At 38.2% G+C, this 21,916-nt stretch overlaps 1 protein-coding gene across 1 annotated transcript in view; it reads right to left on the bottom strand.

Annotated features, from left to right (window-relative positions):
* Nucleotides 1-21,916, bottom strand: part of MYPN (myopalladin) — a 47,283-nt gene that overhangs the window by 14,186 nt on the left and 11,181 nt on the right. Inside the window, exons 2-11 of the mRNA XM_054382168.1 lie at nt 21,089-21,264; nt 19,476-19,527; nt 17,381-17,528; nt 15,995-16,066; nt 15,637-15,778; nt 14,748-14,771; nt 12,731-12,847; nt 11,629-11,998; nt 8,781-9,368; nt 6,123-6,270 (exon numbers count right to left, since the gene is read on the bottom strand). Of these exons, the coding sequence (XP_054238143.1) occupies nt 6,123-6,270; nt 8,781-9,368; nt 11,629-11,998; nt 12,731-12,847; nt 14,748-14,771; nt 15,637-15,778; nt 15,995-16,066; nt 17,381-17,528; nt 19,476-19,527; nt 21,089-21,264 (1,837 nt within the window). The remainder of the gene's footprint in view (nt 1-6,122; nt 6,271-8,780; nt 9,369-11,628; nt 11,999-12,730; nt 12,848-14,747; nt 14,772-15,636; nt 15,779-15,994; nt 16,067-17,380; nt 17,529-19,475; nt 19,528-21,088; nt 21,265-21,916) is intronic.

The raw sequence follows: 21,916 nt of genomic DNA, 5'->3' as shown, positions 1-21,916 counted from the left end.
GCACACAATGCTACAGAGTGGAGTTCAAAGGGAAGCTAATGGGAGAGTCCAGGGTTGGTTATAGATAGTGGAGTTTGGTCAGCAGGTTTTCATCCTTTTTTTTTTTAAAGATTCCTTGCTATCATGTTAGATAATACGATATTAATAGCATAGGGTTGCTGTAGCCATGATGGTCTACAGATGAAACCAAACAAAGCTGATAGAAACAATTAACATCTTTTATTTCCTCTGCCTTAAAGGTACAGGTTTGTCTTAAGTTGTCTAACCACCTTTACTTCATGAAGACATGTGGGCAGTTCTTCCTTTTCATATTTCTGCTTGCAGAGAAAATCCAATAGAGGAAAGAAGACATTTCATGGGACCACTGTGAAATTAATCACAGGTAGTTTTTCTCTCACATTTCTGGAGTGCATGTGACTCTGGATCTATGTGCCCACACAAAGAAGATATAAAATAAGAGCAGCAGTTTGCCAGAACAAATGGATATTGCTGCACTATCAGCATTGGGCTGTCATTGCTGGTAGATGCTTCTCAGCACTTAGAAGTTCCAAGAACCTCTGTGTTTCCAGAGGCAGCAGCCTCTGGCTAGGCACTTTGGGCTGGATGCGTGGGTTTGGACTGGCCATTGTAAGGAGTTCTATTCAAAAGCACATTTTGCATTAGGAAATATTGAAGTTAGGGTTCCCAAAGTCCCAAAGCATTGCCTGTGTTGTGCTCATACTTCGGTCTTCGTCTTTCTAAGTGTGTTGTTTAGTGTGCATACATATGCTTAGAGAAATTTACACACCAACAAGCAAGGCTGAGTTAACTTTGCTGTGAATATTCTAATGCCAGCATACAAAGACTGAAGGTATTGTACCAAACTTATAAATAACAGGACTCGGTGAAATAAGAGGAAATAAACAGTCGCATAGAGAATATTATCTTGGGTTTTTTGCTTGTTTGGTAAATTTTCTTCCAGGATTAGCAAGAACAGAAAATAGTTGCTAACACGGCTTTCTGAATTATTACATAAGCCATTGAACTATTTCTGAATGTGATTACCTAAGTGGAGTAGGGCAAAGTGTTTGTGGTTCAGACAAGTATTTTGTCAAATATCACACAAAGAACAAGTCAATGGGATCCCTGGGTACAATGTTAAAACTAGGCTGCAGTTCGCATACTGAGGAGGAACACTAAGGGAAAGAGTACAAAGGTTCAAGCTCTGATTTTGCATCAAAAATGTAGGGTTCCAGCTACTCACACTTGTCTAATATAGTAGCTGAATATTTTAAATAATGCTCTCTGCCAGCTAGAAAACTGTAAACTTCAAGGTCCAGTCTATAGGTGTAAACGTTTTGTACAAATTAGAATATATAGGATACATATATAACACAATTGTATATAATTCTCTATATATTCTGAGGAGACTGAAACTTTTGAAACCTGGATATTTCACTTAAATGCATTAGCAAAAGGGGAGTAGGCAGTGGTGGTTGCATTAATATGGTAAAGGTATAGCTGGAAGGGTGAAAGGCTTAAAGCTGGGGAGAGCAAAGCCAGCAAGTTGCTGGTGAATATGTGGTTCGAGCAGTTCTAATGGAAATTTGGGACAGAAAGAGAAGTGACATGCAGCTTCTATTCTGGGGAGTTGTTAGTTGTTGCACTGTCATGGCTGAAGTTACTGATTCACATAGTGCTGTGGCTGTGATTGATGTGTTTGACCCAATTATCATAGTTTTTTAAGCATCTGACAGCAAGGCAGACTGTTACCTGCATTTCACACAGGGCAAATTGTGGCCTGAAGAAGCTAAATGACCTGCTAAGGCAACATAGAATGTCTGTGACAGTGCAGAGAGTTGGATTATGGTCTCCTACATCTTGAGTCAAGTAATCTAGTTCCTGGGCCGTTCTGCTACATGTGAACTATTTTGACAAAAGGGGAATTGCTTAAACTGTAGCAATTACTGTAAGTTTCTGAGCACCTTTGTGAATTTGAGTTCTCAAATCCTTGATCTGTTGAAGTTAAAGCCTATCTTGCTGTAGACTTTGGCAGGGTTCAGATCTCATGCTAACAGTAGGAACTTGTATCATCAAAATAATTTGATGGTGATGTGGCCAGTGTGATCAGCTGGGGTCGGCATATGACTTTATGGGCTGTAGCTTTTAATGACCTAAAAGCTTTTGGACAAACACTGCATTTTCCTCTGTGACATTTCTTCTAAATTATTCCCTAGCAAAAGTAGAGAATATTCATCTGAGGGCTGTGCATAATTTTCTAAATATCTGTAGGTTTACTCTTTGTCCTAAAAATAAGGCAGTGACCATGCTGTTATCTGGGTCTTACATAAGAACCAACCAGCATTGCCATATGATCTTCTTCATAGTAAATGCAACAGATCCAGAATCACAGAATCAACCAGGTTGGAAAAGACCCCAGAGATCATCAAGTCCAATTTATTACATAACACCACCTGGCAACTAAACAATGGCTCCAAGTGCCACATCCAGTCTTTTTTTTTAATACCTCCAGGGATGATGACTCCACCACCTCCCCAGGCAGCCCATTCCACTGGCCAGTTACTCTTTCTGTGAAGAACTGTTTCCTCACCTTGAGCCCAAACACTCACTGAGGTTAGACTTGGATCCTTTATCTCACATGATTTCAACCTCAGCCTCCCACAGGAAGCTCTGAGCTCCATGATAATAGAAGAGAAAGCTGAGAGGGGATCTTATCAATGTCGATAAATATCTGAGGGGTGGGTGTCAAGATGAAGGTGCCAGTCTCTTTTCAGTGGTGCTCAGTGATGGGACAAGGAACAACGAGTACAAGCTAGAACACAGGAGGTTCCACCTCAATGTGAGAAGACACTTCTTTATGGTGAAGATGATGGAGCAATGGAACAGGCTGCTCAGAGAGGCTGTGGAGTCCCCTTCTCTGGAGACTTTCAAAACCTGTCTGGATGCATTCCTGTGTGACCTGCCCTAGGTGATCCTGCTTTGGCAGGGGGCTTGGACTTGATGATCTCTAGATGTCCCTTCCAACCCCTGACATTCTGTGATTATGTGAGTAGAGATGAGTGGACAGGGAATTCCTTTGCCTTCTTGTCCTCTTTCACTATCCATAAATACTGAAACATCCACCATATCAAGGGGAAGAATCCTGGTGTTTGTCCTAGTTGTAATGATTCTCTTTTTCAGTCTCAGCCTGTTTCTTTTCTCCAGCACAAACAGCAAGAAAGGATTCTAGCAGCTTTCTCAAACAGCCCTGATCACTAAGCTGAAATACTCTTTGAAGTGTTCTGCTAAAGGAGGGCCTGTTCCACGCTGCCAGAAAGTCTTAAATTTTACTCCTTGAGCTGAAGAAGGTGAGAAAAAAGCTAAGGTCTCCTGTTACAGGAGCAGTTCTGAAAGGTGGAATTTCCAGTCTTCAGGACGAGGAAGAAACTGAGTTAAGTCTCCTCTTTCTGGGACTTGTCCTAACCTCTTCCTGCAGCTGTGTAAAGCTAATCCTCTTTTAGTGTATCTCAGCTAATCCTCATTTAGTGTATCTCGTTTGAAAGAACCGAGCAAATCTGACTGAACATGTTTGGTGTAGCTGAATCATGTCCTTTCCAGCACTCCTAATTGTGCTGACATTTCACCTGGCAGCATGGCACACTACCATCTGCAGCAATGACAGCTATGGTGTTTTTCTTTTGTGAGAATGACAGCTTGTTATTGCATGTTCTTGATCAAAGTTGCAGCTAGAATATGAGCAAAGTCAGATTTGTGTTTCTGTCAGCACTGCATGATTACCAGAGCTGCAGAAGACCAGACTAATCTGTTCTGTCTCATGAGACATCAGCAAAACTACCAACTATGTTCTGATTCTGGGTTTCTTTTTGTGGTGATGAATGATGTACTGGGTGAAACAGAAGGAGTACAGCTGGGTTATTAAGGACTGTGCTGAGTGCATAATGCTGACACTTAGGAAAATCTGGACGTGTAAGCTATGCACTTTTCATATGGAATTCAATGATAGATAATAAATAGAGCACCAGGATGTAAATCACTCATGTTCATCGCTGCACTTTACATAGGAATATGAGAAAAGAGCAGTACTTTAAAGCACAGACTGATCATTTGCAGCTTTCATTTTGGATGATCCCTACATGCTCTGAGGATAGTGTAAATGAGGCCAAATGCTGCTATTCAAATATGGGGTTACAACACAATTCTCCAAATAAAAATACACTGGCAAACACATTTATGAGAAGGAATTTTAAAGATATCATGTAGAAAATACAAGGAAAACAACACTTTGAGCTTCTTACTGGATGCTGTACTCCATTTGTTACACAGTGATCTCTCACACAGAGGAGAGCTGCCTTTCTATTTATGAGGAAGTAGGAAGCTATTCTCTACTATTATAATAATAAATTGGATGCAGATATGCTGTATACAGGATTAAAATGTCTCCTTTTAAATTCTGTCTTAACTACAAGAGGAAAAAGCAGGACAAAATCTATGGGTGTGAATCCAGCACTCCAATATCTTATTCTCACAGCATTGATTGTTGTATAATTGGCAAGTAATAGGAATTTTGGAAAATGCATTCTCTCATCTCTTTAAATCATCACTGCATTCTCTGAGGAGGAAACTCAGACTTGAATTTGTTTGAGTCAATCTCGGCAGTGGTTTTCCTGGATGTGGAAGGACAAAATGAATGTGATTAAAGGTGGGAACTGAGGGGAAAATGAGGGAGTGTTTTTTCATGACCCTAAAGTTGTTTTCTGATTCATTACAGTTAGCATTCTAATTACTGTAACAATTACAAAAGTGGCAGCTTTGAAGTTCTTCCATGCTTGGTGGATTTGGGAATCCAGATTTTGGTTTGGTCTCATGCAGAATATCAAATAAATGTATAAACAACTTCTGCTGTTGGCAGATAACTTTGACACCAGCAGTGATCATTGTTTCTAAGGGGGTTATCATGCAGTTAACTTGAAGGACTGATTGGTATTTCACAGTAGCTCTGTAAATAATTTGTCTTACTATCACAGCAAGTACAAATTGTAACACTTGTGATTCATCTGCAAAACACACTGCTTGCTAGTTGCTTTACTCAAAGTGCTTTGGCACTGGGATCTGTCAGAAAGAAAGGTCAACAGTGGAATTAAAAAAATAGGGATTACACTGCAGATGTACACAGAGGGTAGTTTGCTCCAAAGACTCCATGGCTTTTTGCTTATCTTTGCAGGTTCTCTGTCAGAAGAGCTAACAGACCTTGTGAAAAGTTACCTTGTTGATGACAGAGAAGGGTACAGCATTATTTCCTGCATGAAGCCTGAGCTGGTTGGCCAGCTCTAGAGGGCTCCATGGCCAAAGTGAGAGCAGCAGCATCACCTTCGGACAGAACAGCTATCTAGCAGTCCTTGGTGTGTCCTACTGTTATTGAGGGTGAACTTATTCACATTGAATTAAACCTCAAAATATTATTTCATTTTTTATTTAATGTCCTAGACACTGCCAGATCCAGTGAATTTATTGATTGCAGTTAAGAATGAACAGATGCTTATTTTCTTGAACTTTGTCAAAGGCTTGCTATTTTGCTAAACTCTAATAGTGGTAGGCCTGAAGTTTGGGCTATGCCAGTAACAGCTACAAAAACCGTTGTTCAAAGTTCCTAACAACCCTCTGTCAATTCATGTAAGTTGGGAGATATGGGAAAATAGGCTTAATGCTAAAAATTAAATGCCACATTTTAGTTCAACCAAAGTAAAACCAGAAAGCTTTTCTTAAACAGTTTGATTTCTGTACTCCACAATTTGTGTTAAAAGAACATGTATGAGTAAAGTGAAAAAGTGAAATCCAACATGCAGAAGTTTCAATGAAAAGAAGGGAGCTTTGCATGCCTACCAGTCTGTAATGGAGATGATCAGAAATTAAAAATGCTGCTCAGTCACAAAGTAAACCCTCTACAGCTGCATCCTCTCCTATTTAAAGCTCCAGTTTGCTATTCCATACCAGTACTTACCAGAAAAGCTCACCCTGCAAAGTAGCATAGCAGCTCAACCGCACAAACAACTTTTGTTCCGTAAGTCGTAATACATGTCTTGTTCCTGAGTGGAATTTATTTTAATCACACTCGATTTTCTTACCTGCTGACTACTTTGTTGATTAACATCCTCTCTGAACTGCAGTTTTCTTTCCAAGTCCTTTACAAGTGCAGCTTTATTTTCCCGAATAGAGTCATCTGTTACTAATGGCAGAGGCTTCAGATTTTTCTTTGGTAATCCCTGGGTCGGGCTATTAAAAGAAAATTCTGATACTAACATGCAGCAACCAGTATATATTTTTTGTTGTGTTGTTGGGTTTGTGGGTTTTTTTTTTTGTTTTTTTTTTTTTTGTCACCTCTGTGACATGTTACATTATGCATCAGTTGTCTGGAGGAACCTATTCTTTATTTATGTAGAAGACAGAGCGCAATATGGGAATGGATTTTTGGGGTACTATTTTAATGGTGTATCCCATTCCCATGCCAGTAGGAATTAAGGATTCACATCTTAAAGAGAATAAGTATTAGAACAGTATGATGAGTGTCTAAGTTCAATTTACGTTGATCCTAGAATAATGATGTCTCAAAGAATGCTAAAGAAATGTGTAGAGGTGTTACCATAGACATGCAATTTATACATTTTACTGTACCAGACAATAATTTAGAAGTTAATAGTTTTTCACTGATCTTTATCTCACGTCTTTATTGATCATTTATTCTTTCCATGAACTTTTACTTTTCTCATTTCTCTCACCCCTGTATCACATCCAACATCAACAGATCTTTTTCTTTGTATTCTATAGATGTAGTCTGGTTTATTTTAATAAGGTTTGAAAACAGTTAGGTTGTTAAATAAGACTTCTAGGATTCTATGAGGGTGCACTGCCACAGGACAGCAGCAAAACACTAGTAGAGTGTGCAACATTCTAGTATTTTACCAGGACCTGAGATCTTTGTAACACCGGGTCTCAGTAAAAGGCATAACTGATAACTGCTGTGCACAATATCTTCCTTTTGTGGTTCTGCGGACATGATGATCTCTTTTGCTTTTGTAAACAGAATTATTATAGAATCTTAGAAGCATTAAGGTTGGAAAAGACCTCTAAGATCATCAAGTCCAACCATCAACCCAACACTACCATGACCACTAAACCATGTTCTAAGATAGTTTTGCTTCAAAATTAACCAATTATTAATTCCAATTCCATTGTGATTTGCAGGGGAATGCCCCAAAAGGAAGCTGAAACTTCAATAGATCTTCATAGATTACAACAGATGTTGTTCAGGTTCCTGATCTTTTGTGCCCTCACTTTAACTCTCTCCCATGCAGAGGTCTAGAGTTGAATCTCAGCATGATGAGCTCTAGTTATGTGGAAATTCAGCTCAGGGCTGGGACCCAGGAAAGGTGAAATGAGGAAAACAGTATTTAACTACTCTGCCTGGTAGGTGTATTGTAAGGATTTATTTGGTAATAACTGGACAGCAGTTTGAAAAAAAAAAAAGCACACTGCAAGGGTTAAGTGTCATTAATGCCAAGGGAATGCTTGAAGAAAGTGCTGGGCACTCGTTCACCAGCTCTGAAGGGAGGAAGGGGGGTTGATGAATAGCTGTAGTTGATTTTTTGTTGGCTGTTGCAGTGTTGTGAAAGCAGGCCAAAGGCTGGAGTTTGGTGCAGTTAAAACCTTCCCTGTGAACCTTGTAACTTTATCATGTAAGCCTGACCATGATGTCAGGGCCATGAAAGGCCTCCAGGCACGTGCCACAGGGTGATGGTGATTTTATGTCTGTGCTGAGCAACTAGGAAGTCTAGGAGTGCAATGGTGGATTGAAGGCAGGAGTTCTTGGCACGCAGACAGGTGAATGTCACATATACAGCTGTGTTATAAATACAGCTGGGTTGCTGTAATGTCAGCAGAATAGTTAGGAGATTGTAACTTACTGATGGCTATCACTACCTTGAAGTGTACTATTGGCAAAAGCGGGAAATATTCCTTACTTTGTGCAGAATTTGGAGTTCTATGGGTGAAAAGTTGTATCAATCTACTGGTGTTAGCTATGTTCACACAGAGCTCTCATAGTCTACAAAAGGGATTTTAATTTCAACTAGAGGTGAAGAAGGAACTCTCAAGGTATAACCTACATCATCATCCTTATTTTCTTGTATGGTCATAGAAATCATGTTGTTTGTCAGTTAAAGCATTTATGTACAAACCAGTAACTCTCCTGAGATTCAGTGTGGGACTTTAAACATACAAAGTATTGCAAGCAGAAAAGTACCTTTACAGAAGTAATTTCTGAGATTTACCTGGACTAAGAAATAACTTACACTGTGAAGTTCCTTTTAGCAATTTACTCATTGTTTACTATAAGTAAGAATGTTTGTATAGCTCCTAAAGTCAAATGGTGTTAGAGGGGCTTATCCTGCAAGCTTATGAAATCTCTTTTCTCTCACTAGTACATTCTTAGGAATCTCTGAGCCCCCAAATTCTTGTATACATCTGTTTATAAACTCGCATTTCTCTATCTTGAATTTTTTTTACCCTTGGTGTATCTTAATTTAGAAGCTACTGTCCATTCTTTTCTTACCCGAATGTAAAGGTTAGGTGAACTGACCAGAATAGATAACTAACTCACTTTTCTATGTTATGAGCGACCTGTACTTCCAGAAAGTCCCCACTGAACCCTTAAACAGAAATACATCTGAGTTTCCTTCAGGAGTATTTTCATCCCTGCTTCTGAACACATGGTTTATGCTACTTACGTGGCTGGCGTGCTTCTGGGGAGACCCATCGCATTGGTTGATGGCACAGCAGGAAGTGAAGGAAGAACAGCACTCAGGAAAGCTACCGGATTCTGAATGCGGCCAGTTGGGGAGATGGGAGCAGGAGTCACAGTCTGTGGCTGAAACTGTTTTGCACTAGATGTGGAAAATGTTAATGGAAGCACCATAGATTCTTTGGGGCTCAGTGCAGAATGTTCACTTTTGCTTGTAAAACCTCCAGAGGACCTTGATTGGGCAGGTGGAGGATTTCCTGTGAAATTTTCCTTGTTATTTGTTCTTTGATTTCCTTGAGGGGCATTGCTGAATGCTGTAACTGAGGAGCTAGAAGAGGAGCTGGTGGGTGCAGTGGTTTGTAATGGCAGGAACTGCTTAGGGCGGCTGTAGCTGAATGCTTGGGATACAGAGGCTTGGCTTTGCTGGTACATGGTTGAGGTGGACTGTTGATGGAGTGAAGCAGCAGAATTCAATAAAGCTGTGTTGAATGACAACTCTCTTGTAGATAGCTGATGTACCTGCTGTTGTTCAAGCAAGACTTGGTTGTGGAGCTGTTTTAATTGGGTCTGATCACTGCATATAAAACAAAGATGAGGAAAAATTGGTCATGAGCCTTGAATGTGCTGGGAAAAAAATTCCATGTCCTGTGATTCAGTAAGAGGTAGGGGAATCTGCTACATGACATATTCTCTAACATAATGAAAAGATCATAATAATAGTTTGCTACTAAAATGAACTTTTCCTTCCTCTACCTTTTTTGCCAGAGGCACAAAAACTTTTTGTCTGAGAATTATTTGACTGAAGACAATTCTTACATTTTAACACGTGAAATACAAAGATAAATCTTACTTGAAGGTATTGAAGGGATAGCATTGTCAAATTCTGCTGTATGTCACCATAGTACCTCTCTGCTTGTGTTACTAAGTAGGACACGATTTAACAGATTTTAAATGAGTGTTCGTAAGCCAGGTTGCAGTTATTTAGGTCCTGTTCAAGTGGGTTCTGAACCCAGCATTTGGCTAATACAATTTTGTAAAAGTCCACCAAAAGAGATCCTTCCAGTGTAGTTTAGATGGTGTTGACTGGCAGGGAAAGGCAGGAGTGTGTAATTCAGAGAGGACTTGTCTTTCATGCACTTTTTGTTTCCTAGATGCTACCTAATGTGTATGTCTTCAGGGCTTTTGTCATTAAGGAAAATTATTTTGCCTTTTCAAGTGGTTTATTCAGTTATTATGTATATGAAAATGCAGCATATGGAAAACAGGCTAACTTTTCCCCTTCTAGAAAAAAAACCCAAAAGGACATAGAATATATGGAAAATGATTATATAATAAATTATCAAGTATTAAATGACTAGTGTTAAAAAATAAACAATATAGAAGCAACCTCAGTTGGTACTGACAAACAAAACACATAAAGTCCACAGAACTTTATTTAAATAATTTTTGATTTTATAATATCCTAAACAAAAATCATACTAAAGGTAGATAAAGGTAACCATTTCAAGCTTCCAAAAAGTAGAATGTTAAAGAGTTAGAAGTTCTGCAATCCTGATTTTGTACCCTTGTTACAGTTTTTTTAGGGGATGGTGGTAGTGAGAGAAATTCTGCTTTATGCATGCATTGGGCAATTTAAATACTGTTTATACTCCTCTCTTGAACACACCATAACTCTGAAAGTAAATAAAGCTGTGAATATGAGCTTAACAAATTAAAAAAAAAAACAACAAACATCTCTCCAAGTTCTTCCTCTGCTACATGGTATGTAACTTCTCTCTGCTCACTTGTTATGTTCATCCTATGAAATTACATCCCTAATTAAGAGTACCAGTGAATTACTTTAGAAATTCCTTCCTGAGCCTCTAGTTAAAGGTCCTGCATATATAAGAAATTAAATGAAGGAGTCTGCCTGCTTTTTGTTAAACTGGATTTGAGAGATTTCAAAGATGCTGAAAAGGTCTCTCTTAATAAGCCACAGTGTGAATGACATAAATTTGGCTTCTAAGAAAACTATGCTACTTCTTAAAATTTCCCCTTGAGCTCACAGTCCACTCATCATTCAGATGCTTTTTAGTTCAAGTACTTTCACATTATCAAACATTTCCAAGTATTTCTTCTGTTTTAGGAGAAGATTATATTTGTGAGACATAAAAATCATGAAACAAGGCCTTTGGGACTACAGTTGCTAGCCCAAACTATCTATGTAAGACTGAATATGTCGAGGTTTGCCAAAATGACATACTCAGGATTGAGTGAGATATATTTGAAGAACATATATATGAGATACATTTGAAGAATATAAGGAAAAACTTTTTTTCCTGGGAGAATGCTGGAGCACTGAACCAGACTGCCCAGCCTCTCCTTTCTCTGGAGAGATTCTAAATCTGCCTGGACACGATCCTGATTCTAAACCTGCTCTGAGTGCCCCTGCATTAGCAGTGGGGTTGGTCTCTTCCAATCCTTACCTTATTGGGATTCTGTGATTCTGTGAACCTGCTTTTGTTTTGCCTGCATAAAAGCAGTGTTGTTCACCTTCTGTTTTCAGCAGAAAACATTGTGGAATTAAATATAATTTCAAAGGGAAAACATTTTCCTTTTAAAACTGGAGAATACTTTTCCTAAGTGGGATATATAGGAAAACCAAACCCCTAGCTCTGTAGAATTATTTTGCTCAGAGTATGGTTAATTAGGCCAGTACCACATGGTACTGACTGTCTTTTTGTTCTGCCTTTTTTTTTTTTTTTGGCCTCTAGTGCAAGTGTCCTGTTCTGTGAATGCTAAATAATATCAATGATGCTCCTGTGCTCCTGCAGCTTAGAATCCTTTTTACTTACAGCTTTGGTTTAGCCAGTACTGGTGGGGGTTCCTTGGATGGTGATGTTGGCTCTGGTATTTTCATTGGCTGTCCATTTATTCTCTCTTGGAAATGGTTTGGTCTTTTTTGGTTTGTAATACCAGGTCCATCCTCTGATGATGATTCACTTCCCTTGTCATCTTCAGGCAGCTTGAAGTGCACACGAAGACCTGTCTTGGAACTTGATCTGGGTTCATTGTGGTTCACAAGAACACCCTCAAGTTTAGGTTTAGGGATTTGATTTACTACACGATTGGAAGGAGTACACTGGGGAGGTTGATGTTCAGCAGCAATTAAGTTGATTGAGCTGGTCATGTGAAGGCTAGCAGCATTGTTACTGTCTTCAGATGCTGGAATAGCAAATTTCAAACTTTAGGTGATGTGTAAATACCATAAATTATATTGAAATGAAATCACAAAAGTTACAGCTGGATAAAGTCACTCTGATGTCCCTTCACCTATTAGACTGAGTTGCTTGACCTCATTTGCTTAAAAACAAATTCCCTTTACAAAGGAATATTGTAAATGTGGGGGCAAAAAAGACACAGTTCAAGTTTGGAAAGATCCAGCAGTGGTCTTCAGCCATGTCCCCTGTGAAATTCCACTAGCATCTTTGAAGTACAAACTTTCTTTTCAAACAATTCTCTAACTTTTTTAGTTATAAAGAACACTTGCAGAACCTGGGTAGAATTGGAGCCACCAGTACACTATGTTTTTATGTACTATTCTTTGCTCACCCAACTGCTCAATGCCTTGGCAGCATAAATCACATAGGCAGTATCAAAGGTTTCCTCCTTTGGACTCTGCACCAAAGTGTTATTGAAATAGCAAACTAGACAGTCCATTGAGATTCCAAAAATGGCTATTTGCTCAGATCTTGAGGTCAGCAAGAGCTGTGTTTTTGGAAGGGCTATGTGAGAGTCATTCCCTAATGTTCCTCATTGCTTCACATTACTACTTGAGGGAGGACACTTTGAAAAGCCATAGTAATCTGTATGCTTGGTAAGCAGCCTGGACTGCCCAGTGCAGCACCTTCTCTACCTGTACTTAGTATTGGGCGAAGGACTAAAGCAAGCTCTTACCTTTGACAGTTAGATGAGCTATACTGGACACAGTGCCATATTTATTGCTTGCAGTACAGGTGAAAGTGCCAGAATCTTCTGAAAACACTTCAGCAATAACAAGGGTACAAATTTCCTCTGCAAAGTATCAGAACAGTGTTACTGCAGGCAGTGAACAAGCACACAAAGCCTTAACTACCCTCAGGAACATTTCCTTAAGGCTTTCTACCTTGCTCAATTTGATGTTAATTTCATCAGTATTATCAGTTTTGGCAGCCTTTGTGTGCAGCAACTGTTATCAGCATTGTCTGCAGCAACTGGTACCCTCTGTGGTCTAGCATGCCCAATAAAACTAAAGAACAGGTGTCAGCAGTGTTTGGAAAACATTAGAAAATGTTTTCCTAATCATGTGAAGTACAGACTTTATCTCCGAAGAACTTAAAACCTAATTTGTGGAAATAGACTACTGTGTACTCACAACTTGCTAAAATACAGGTATTTTAATCTCTTCACAGATTGCAAGATAATTAACTGGAAACAATTTGAGTGGAGTCACTCTGTAAGAAGAAGAAATGCAAGACACAGACACATAGGCTGGCAGTTTCCCAAAGTGCCAGTACAGATATGCAGGCAGAGAGGATTGTGCTTGTTAGAAAGTTGCCTTTTCACTTCTTTGTGAAGAAGACAAATGGGCCACAAAAATGTGCTAACAGAAGTGTACTAGCAAAAATTAAATTCCATCTTGAAAAGTCTATCTAGGGTTATAATATTCCTGTCTGACATGTTTGGGCAGCAGTGCCAGCTAATAAATACTTACAGTGATGGGATTTTAAATATTGCATTTGGCTGGGTAGCTGGCATGAAAGGGAGACTAATGCCTAAAGTGTATTGAAATGTAGGCTTAGAGCATTTCTTCGGCTAGTCAGTGACTAGTTTGTTACCATTTCACAAGAAACTTTACCAAACCCCTAAAGGATCAGTATTTTATGAGTATTTCTGTAGACCACACCACATTTAATCTTGATTGTTTCATGTCATCACTGAGGAAAATCTAGTAGCAACAAAGATTATTTGCTAACAACTATAGAAGAGTAATAGTTTATTATAGTACTGTGGATTATAGAACTAGTTTTAAGGCATTATACTATCTAGTTTATAATACTTGGATTTGCCAACCACTGCATGCATGGAAATCCAGATTCCTTCTGAATGAACAGCAGGTGATGAGGCAGTGACAACTGCACTCAACTGATTACCCTCTAAAAACTGCTTCACATTACTCATCAGTCATGCCACTGGACAGGAAAGGTACAGCATCAGTGGGTTCTGGTGGAAGCTCCATTTACTCATTCCTATATCTCAGCAAAAGACATTGCAGGCAGAGGGAATTTCTTTCAGGATAGTTTTTGGGGTAAAAAACTTTTAAGGGCAAGGAGAAGAGTTACAGTATATGTATTATTATTTATATCTCTATAAGTGATTGTCTTGCAATCAGATCTGTGAGGCTTCTTTGCTCAACCCATGCAGAGTAGCCTAAATTCTCCTCTGCCCCTTGCAATTATCAAATTCAGCCACTTTCATAGGATTTGCTGATATCAGGGGTGGAACACCTGATGTGGTACTCTCATATTACGCTGGTAGGGAGCAAAGGGAATGGCTGACATGGCTAAACATCTGATGCAATGTTCCCTAACTGGTCAACTAGATAAAAATAGCTCTGTTCTACATCATCTGCTGTAATTCTGAACCTCAAATATACAGGGGCCTTCATATATTTAATCTTGTTAATCTTTAGCTCATAAGGTGGTAACACTTAGGTCCTAAATTAGAAGTAGAATGAAAACATTAATTTCTTCAAAAGTGATAGAATTAATTCAAATTACATGTTTGTGGCAAAGTCTACAGTGAAATGCATCACAGTAGTAGTAGAAAAAAGAAGAAATTATGTAAATTCTTTAAATGCTGTAACATAATACTTTGTGAAGTTAAGTCATCCATTTATATAACAAAAAAGTATGAGCCTTTGGATGCTCCTCACCTGGTTCAGCCATAGATCGTGGTTCTAAAGGGAAGAAGAGCAGAATTAGTAGATTGAATAGACTTACTTTTGCCCCTTATATACTAAATATGAAGCTTAATTTTCTCAGTATGACAGAATACTCCTTTTGATCCCATTTTCTGTTCAAGGGGTGATGGAGACAGCCAGACCTTGTACTCAATGGTTTGTCAAGTCCACTGAACACTCTGAACACTTTTGAGAATTTATGAATAAGTTAAGAAAATTAATTTTGCAAAAGTTTGGGGTTTTTTTCTGTCTTAATACAACTTTATTTTGTCTTGAATGCAGTTTCTGAAACTATTACACACATAATCCAAGTTTCATTTAGATTAGCATGATATTTAATGAATTTCTATTGAGTTTTAACAGTTTTAGCATTCCAATGACTTACAAGGAAATCACGTGTTTAGACTGCATTTGAAAATAAAAGGAGGATACGTTTACAGCCTAGCATATGTCATGTGCACAGACATGTATGTGTGAGCATTCTAACATGTACATCCAGTTACTTTTGTGGGTAAATAAGGAATCCACTGCCCATGAGCACTGTTATTGTAGCACTTCACTACAAGGTGAGGAATTTATGGGCAGTGGAACTCTACATAAATAGTGCAGACCCAAAGCCAAACAATAGCAGTAAGACTATGTTAGAAAAGGACAGTGAAGTGGCAAAGGGATCAAAGCAGAAGGCAAAACAACTCAATAGTTTGGGGAATCTCAAAAAACACTACCTGTGAGTGTGCTGTTCAATTCATCCATGGTTTTGGCTTATATAGTTCTTACCATTGTAAATTCAAGTGTTGCTATGTTAGCAATCGGTGCTCGCCTATCTTGTATTAGAAACAAGCTTCCCACACAAGACACGTACTTTTCTGTAATATCCTAAAATCTGGTGAATCTTCTATCAGTGTTCCTTCTCTATACCATTCAACCTTTGGGGAAGGAGCTCCTTTCACCCGACATTCAAAGACAACAAGCTGCCCCTCAGAAGCTGAAATATCCTGTAACATCTAACAGAGAAAATGAATACACAGTCAGTAAATGTCTTATTGCTCTGGAAGGAATGCTGATTTCAGTTAAGGTTTCATGGAGCCACTCAAGTGCTTGAATGGCTGAAGAAATGCCTAAGTCCTTTTTAAAAAATCTTTGGTAAGTTGAACATTTTAATTATCTCTCTCTACAATTCATTGACCTCTTTAGTTTCCAAATGTCATAGAACAAATTACCTTTGTAAATACAGGAGCAGCAATTATGGGTCTTCCATCCAGTCCTTGCAAATAATTAGTGGGGCTTTGAGCCTGTGGAATGCAAAACATCACATGATGACGTTTAGATGTTCAGAATTTATTTTTCCATATATAGGAGAAACATGATTTTTGGAAAGACACAAAAGAGATTTGGGGTTATAAAATACAAAGTTAAATATTTAATGCAGTGAAAAAAGTTGCTCTGTTGTAGATGACTGCTAGTGATCTTCCTCATGGGTACTGAGTAACAAAAATGCTGTAATTGCCTGGTTGAGTTCATTGTGGCAAGGAAAGCTTCCATGCAGTGTATTATAACATCTTTCATTAATACTGCACTAAGGCAAATCTAGGTAGGTTGCTTGGTGGTAGTCTCCCTTTATAAATTCTTACTTACAAGGTACTTATGGATGTTAATAAGAGAAAGTTAAGTCCAATTGTGTGTGTAGCTGCTACTGTAACTATTCTCCTTTGCCAAAACCAAACAAAACTAAAGCCAAGAAGATTAAAAGTGATTTTTGAGATAACTATCACTCTTGATTTAGGTAATCCTGTCAAAATGTCATAAAGGCTTACTTCTGTTCTCTTGGTAGTCAAAAGTAACCATGGATTACTTAATCTAGTCAGTATCCAGTTATTGTTTACCACCTAATTCTAGGCTGTAAACATTGAAAAGGCAGCATAAAGCAAGATTCTCATTAACTTTTCAGCTATATTTTAAGTAAATATAGCTCATCTTTCCTATTAGGAAAGAATTCACAGTTATGAATATTCTGATAGTTTGAGACAAAAAGGACTTGAAATGAATGTTAACATTAATTAGAATCAATATGGATATTCAAATGTTAAGTGGTAAATAAGCATACCTACCTATAAATGAAATGGTTTAGCTTAAAATAAGTCGCATTGAAAGAAAATTATTTCAAGTGAGCTCTGTAGAGAGGGAGAGGAAAAAGTTACGGGCTGCTGCTACTGGAAATGATTGAGTCAGTCTGCAATGTGAAGAGGCCAGTGATCTCTCTTACACACCAAGTGCCCTTCCTGGCATGCAGTCTCTGACCTGCTGGGGTACATAGAGATTCCCACTGCTGGCTGAGCTAGCAGCAGCTGCTCCTTCTGCTCACTGCCACACAGATGCCTCTAACTGGGGGATGAAAGGTCCCCTTCCCTTTGCTGGATACTAAAGATTGCTAAGAGTCAGGACATTTCCACTGTGTATGCAATTATTGTGTGGCTGTAAGGTTCAAAGCTAAAGTTTAACAGCAAAGTAAAAACCAGGAAATGGGGTTCTCGTCACAAACTGTGGAAGAAACACCTTTTTAAGAGCTTAATTCTGGGCTTTGAAATTCACCATATTATCTCCCCTACCTGATTAACTGGTGTTGACACAGGCTGGACAGGAACAGTCACAGGCTGAACCATGGCAGATGGTGCCTTGGATGTTTCTTGATGCTTGGCTGTAGTTCTAACAGCAGGAGATGCTGCATTCAAGGTGGTGTCAGCTGGCTTTGGTTTGCTGCAAAATGTTAACAAAAAACAAGTGCTCTAATTGGAAGTTAGAGCTACGTGTATATCCCTGAGTCGTGGCTGTCCCAGTTACATCTCAACTCCAGCTTCCCTTCTGGGGTTGAATTCCAAATGATCTAAACTGATACGTACTTCATAAAATACCAGGCTGCATATCTTTCCAGTCTAATTTCTCCTACTTAGTTCAGTTACGCCAAATGTAATAAATGGCCTGGATTCACCCAGTTGTGCCGTGAAAGCTGCTGTCACCAGCTTTAAACATCATGAGTGTGATGCTAGTTTCTCTTTCACTGTCCTCTGAGCTTGTATGAAGATGTGGGTGTATATGGTAGGAAAATTACCGTGGTTTGCTTGGATACAGATTCAGTAATTTACTGCTGAAAAGGAAAAAAAAGGGCAGTATGCTTTCTGCCCCACATCATACAATTTTGGTAGTGTATGGGTTGGCAGCTCTTCATTTAGGTTGTTTCTATATGGAATGAAAAGAGTTGACCCTGTTTGTTTTTATTGCCAAGTAATACAATGCAGACAATGAAGAGACAATCCTGTTTAGTTTGAAGTATCCACAGGCTGCTCTGGAATGTACCACAGGTCCCTCAGGAAAGCCAGCCTCCAAACCAGAGGAAGGCTTGCTCAGGGTGAACTTGCAGTTGTCATTGCTGCTGTAACTTTTGAAATTGGTAACTTTTATTTCTTTTTTCACCTGTTCTGATAATGAATTCTTTTTAATTACAGGCATTTAGATTCATATGAGAATAGCTAGAACCTAAGCAAAATAAGGCCACTCTGATTATACCCAAACCTGATCTTTCTATCTCATTTGAGGACATCCCGTTACAGTGTCAGAGCAGCACTATTGTATTTTTTTTCCCTAAGAAATACGGAATGCAGTACATCACAATTTAATGAGGTAAGCAATTTCGAGATGCCATGGTCATCAGGACCATGGTCAACACTACATGAGCACATAATAAGATGGATAACTAAAAATGTTATGCCTGAGACATTTGGAAAAGTCTGAGCTGGAACTATGAACAATTTAGCAATTAATCCCCATACCCTTCAGATCTTCATGATTTGAAGTTTTCTATTAAACCTTTACATTTCTCAAAGTCCATAAACCAATCCAATCTGGAGTATTTTATGACTTTGAAATCAAAATCACTTAAAGCAGGATTTGCTGTCAGGCTGAGGTCTTCATTCAAACACACTGCAGTATTTTGTATTTGCACTTCAAAAGAAAATGACAGTTGTAATGAGTGTAACCCTCCTTAATAATGGAAAAAAATCTAGAATGTGTAAATCGATTGGATTAACATTTCCTCTTTAAAGAGGACTAGTTGCTTTTGGGGTTCTAAATGCATATGGAGTGGATTTCATTTAGGAAAAATAAAATTATTTCCAAGGCTTTACATAGCATCTGACACCTCTTTCTTTTTATATTGAGGTAGTCTCTTATACTAATCATTGCAGTTTACTCTAGTTCATATTTGTTAATTTCCTTTCCTTAAATCTGAACTGTCAATGGATAGCCATCTTCTGCCAAAAACTTCACAACATAGCATGTGGGAAGTTTTACTATGCTGTTTTTCCATGTCAGATGCTTAAACCAGCATTTAAGTTGTGTCTAGACAAATGTCATTTGTTTTAGCAAATCAGTTTTAGTAGGTTAAGGTAGCATATTTCTACTTATGTTTATATTTAATATTAAAGTTTCCATTCTTAAGCTAAACCTGAAGCTGCACAAGCAAATTTGTATTTGGTCCATACTATTTGTAAAGCAAACTAACCAACACACAAGCCAAACAATCCTACTAATCCCAAACAAAAGCCTAATGTGTGAAAGTTGCAAAATATGAATGGAAACTGAAGTGTCTGCAGTTGTGGGGGTTTTAGCTGTAAGAAATTTGAAAGATGTAATGATTTGTAAACTTACTGCTCCATTTCGTCTTTGATGATTTCACCTTCAGAATCAGAAGAAGAGACTCCTACAAAGAAGCAAAAAACCCCCCAAAAAACAAAAAAACTTAGAGGATTTTTGGAGAAGTTTATCTATGAATGATATAAACCTTTGTTTAAATTTCCTCTCAAGCATTCTAAGGATCTATATTATAAAGCTATGCCAAAAGAAAAGATCCCACTGCAGTGGAAATGAACCAATGCTGATGCTGCAAATACTGTGTAAGATACAGAACTGCTACTGGTGTAAGACAGATTTGGGATGAAATGAGGAAAACATCCAAGAGTGAATGCATACCTGGGTCTTCCTCAGCTTCTCTTTAAAATGACACTAGTATGATTTAGTCTGTAATTGTTGTTGTGAATAAAATAAAAACATGGGGGTTTGTTTTTGTTTTCTGTCAGACAGTTAATGCTATCTGTTTGTTCTGTTTTGGTTTTGTTTTAAGGGGGAAAAAAAAAGACATAGAACTGGAATCATAACTAATATTCTTCAACTAGTGTCTTGCAGCATAGAGAAAATCCTGGCTCAGTTTACTGAGAGCTGTCTTATTGAGGTTCTGATTCAGCCTTCACTGCATGTGGAATTTGCATTTTCTCTGCAGTTCCTGTCAGTGAGCATCTCCCTCAGCCATGGCTTCCATCCAACAGCTACTGAGTAAGTAGAAGCAGACCTTGGCCGCAGTCTTGAGAACTAGTAAATCTCTGCCAAGTATAGACATTTCCCATTAATGTCAGGGGCAGTGCAGATGCTGAAAAAGGATTCGTCCTTTCACTGTCAGATTAGGAACATGAAAGGAGAGTAACAGCAGAGCAAAATTAACCTTGTACTAAGTAGGGTAGGTGCTTTAATTTATGAATGGACTCACTGTTGTCAGTGGTGGTGCTTATAGTATATTTCTTTGCCTGACAAAAAGGAAAAAAAAGATTCTATGTGTTTATTTTCAATTTGTAATCTTGCTAGCACAATGGTAGACACAACCTAAAACCTTACCCCAAAAAGCATTAAAAAGAAATATAATAAATAGACCTCTCTGAAGTAGAATATATTAAAGTAAGATATATTAAAAAGCCTAAAGAGAAAGGAGACCTATATCTGCAGATGTATACTCTATTTACAGCAACCCTTGTGCAGGGAAAATAACAAATGGCTGGCATATTTATTCTGATTACAAGGTCCCAATAATGGGTTAGGATGAAGCTATCCTATATTCAATTTGTACTAAAGAGTGTAGGGAAAAGGGATTAATAAGAATTAGACACAGAATTTGGGCTCTGGTATTTCTGCAGAGTACCCCAGACAAAAAATATAAGGTGGCATCAGAATCATCATATTTCTAGACTTTAATCTGGCAGTAAGATATATAAAATCTTTGGGAAGCCACACACTAAATTTATGTATAAAGGGCAATCACTTGTCTGAAGACTATTTTACAAAGAAATATATGTTAATAATTACAAAAAGTGTTGACTTCTTGATATATATTTTTTGTGGCAAATCTATCACCCAGTTAATATACACAGTACTTAGTTGTATTTTAACCCTTTATGACCAATGTCAACAACCAGCTGCCACGATTCTAACATTACCTTCTATGTAAATCTCTGCAGAAGTGGAGTCTGTTCCATAGATGTTAGAAGCAAAGCATGAGTAACGTCCTGTATCCTCCTCAAAAGCTTCAACAATAACCAGTGAGTGTTGGTCACCTGTCTGGATAATTTGAATGTCTGGTGAGTTTTCAAGCTCCTTCCCTTCACAGTACCACCTGCAAGGCAAAAAATACTGTTTATCAATGAAAACAACTTGACAGATAGAATGGCAACGTTTGAAGTCTTTCTTGATGATAAAATTGGTGGATTTTAGCCTGAAGATTCTGACAGAGTAGTGCAGGCAAGCGTTGAATCAACAGTCATAGGAATAAAATATTTATGATTTTCATAGTATTCAATTACAGCAAATAATAGAGCTCCTTTCTTTGCACTATTTACACATACTAACAAACTAGTTTATGTAAGTGACTCTAGCACATATTTTCTTGATGTACAGATTTCAATAGCAGAGTAGAAGAGCTCTGAATTTGGAGTGCTATGGCCTCAGCTCTGAATTCCTCTTGAGCTGTATTCACATCTATGTTGTGGCTGAAACTATAGCAAAAAACCCACCGAAACCCTAAGTAAATAAATTTCCCTCAAAGCTGTGATACCAAGTTCATGGTGATTCAGGATGTGACTGTAATTTACTATAATGTTACTCTTTGTTTTTCATGTATTTAAGAAAATCAGCTTTTTATAAGAGATGGCAGAAGTGTATCACAAGGAGAGAAGTGATCTATTGCAGTATAGAGGCACTTCCTTACAGGACATGGCCACTGAGGCAGCTGGACCTTGAATTCTTTTATGCATCATGTTGCTGTATTT

Source organism: Indicator indicator, chromosome 7, assembly GCF_027791375.1.
Source record: "Indicator indicator isolate 239-I01 chromosome 7, UM_Iind_1.1, whole genome shotgun sequence".
Lineage (NCBI taxonomy): Eukaryota > Metazoa > Chordata > Aves > Piciformes > Indicatoridae > Indicator > Indicator indicator.
Note: the sequence above shows the minus strand (reverse complement) of the source record. Positions and strands in the feature narration are given on the sequence as shown.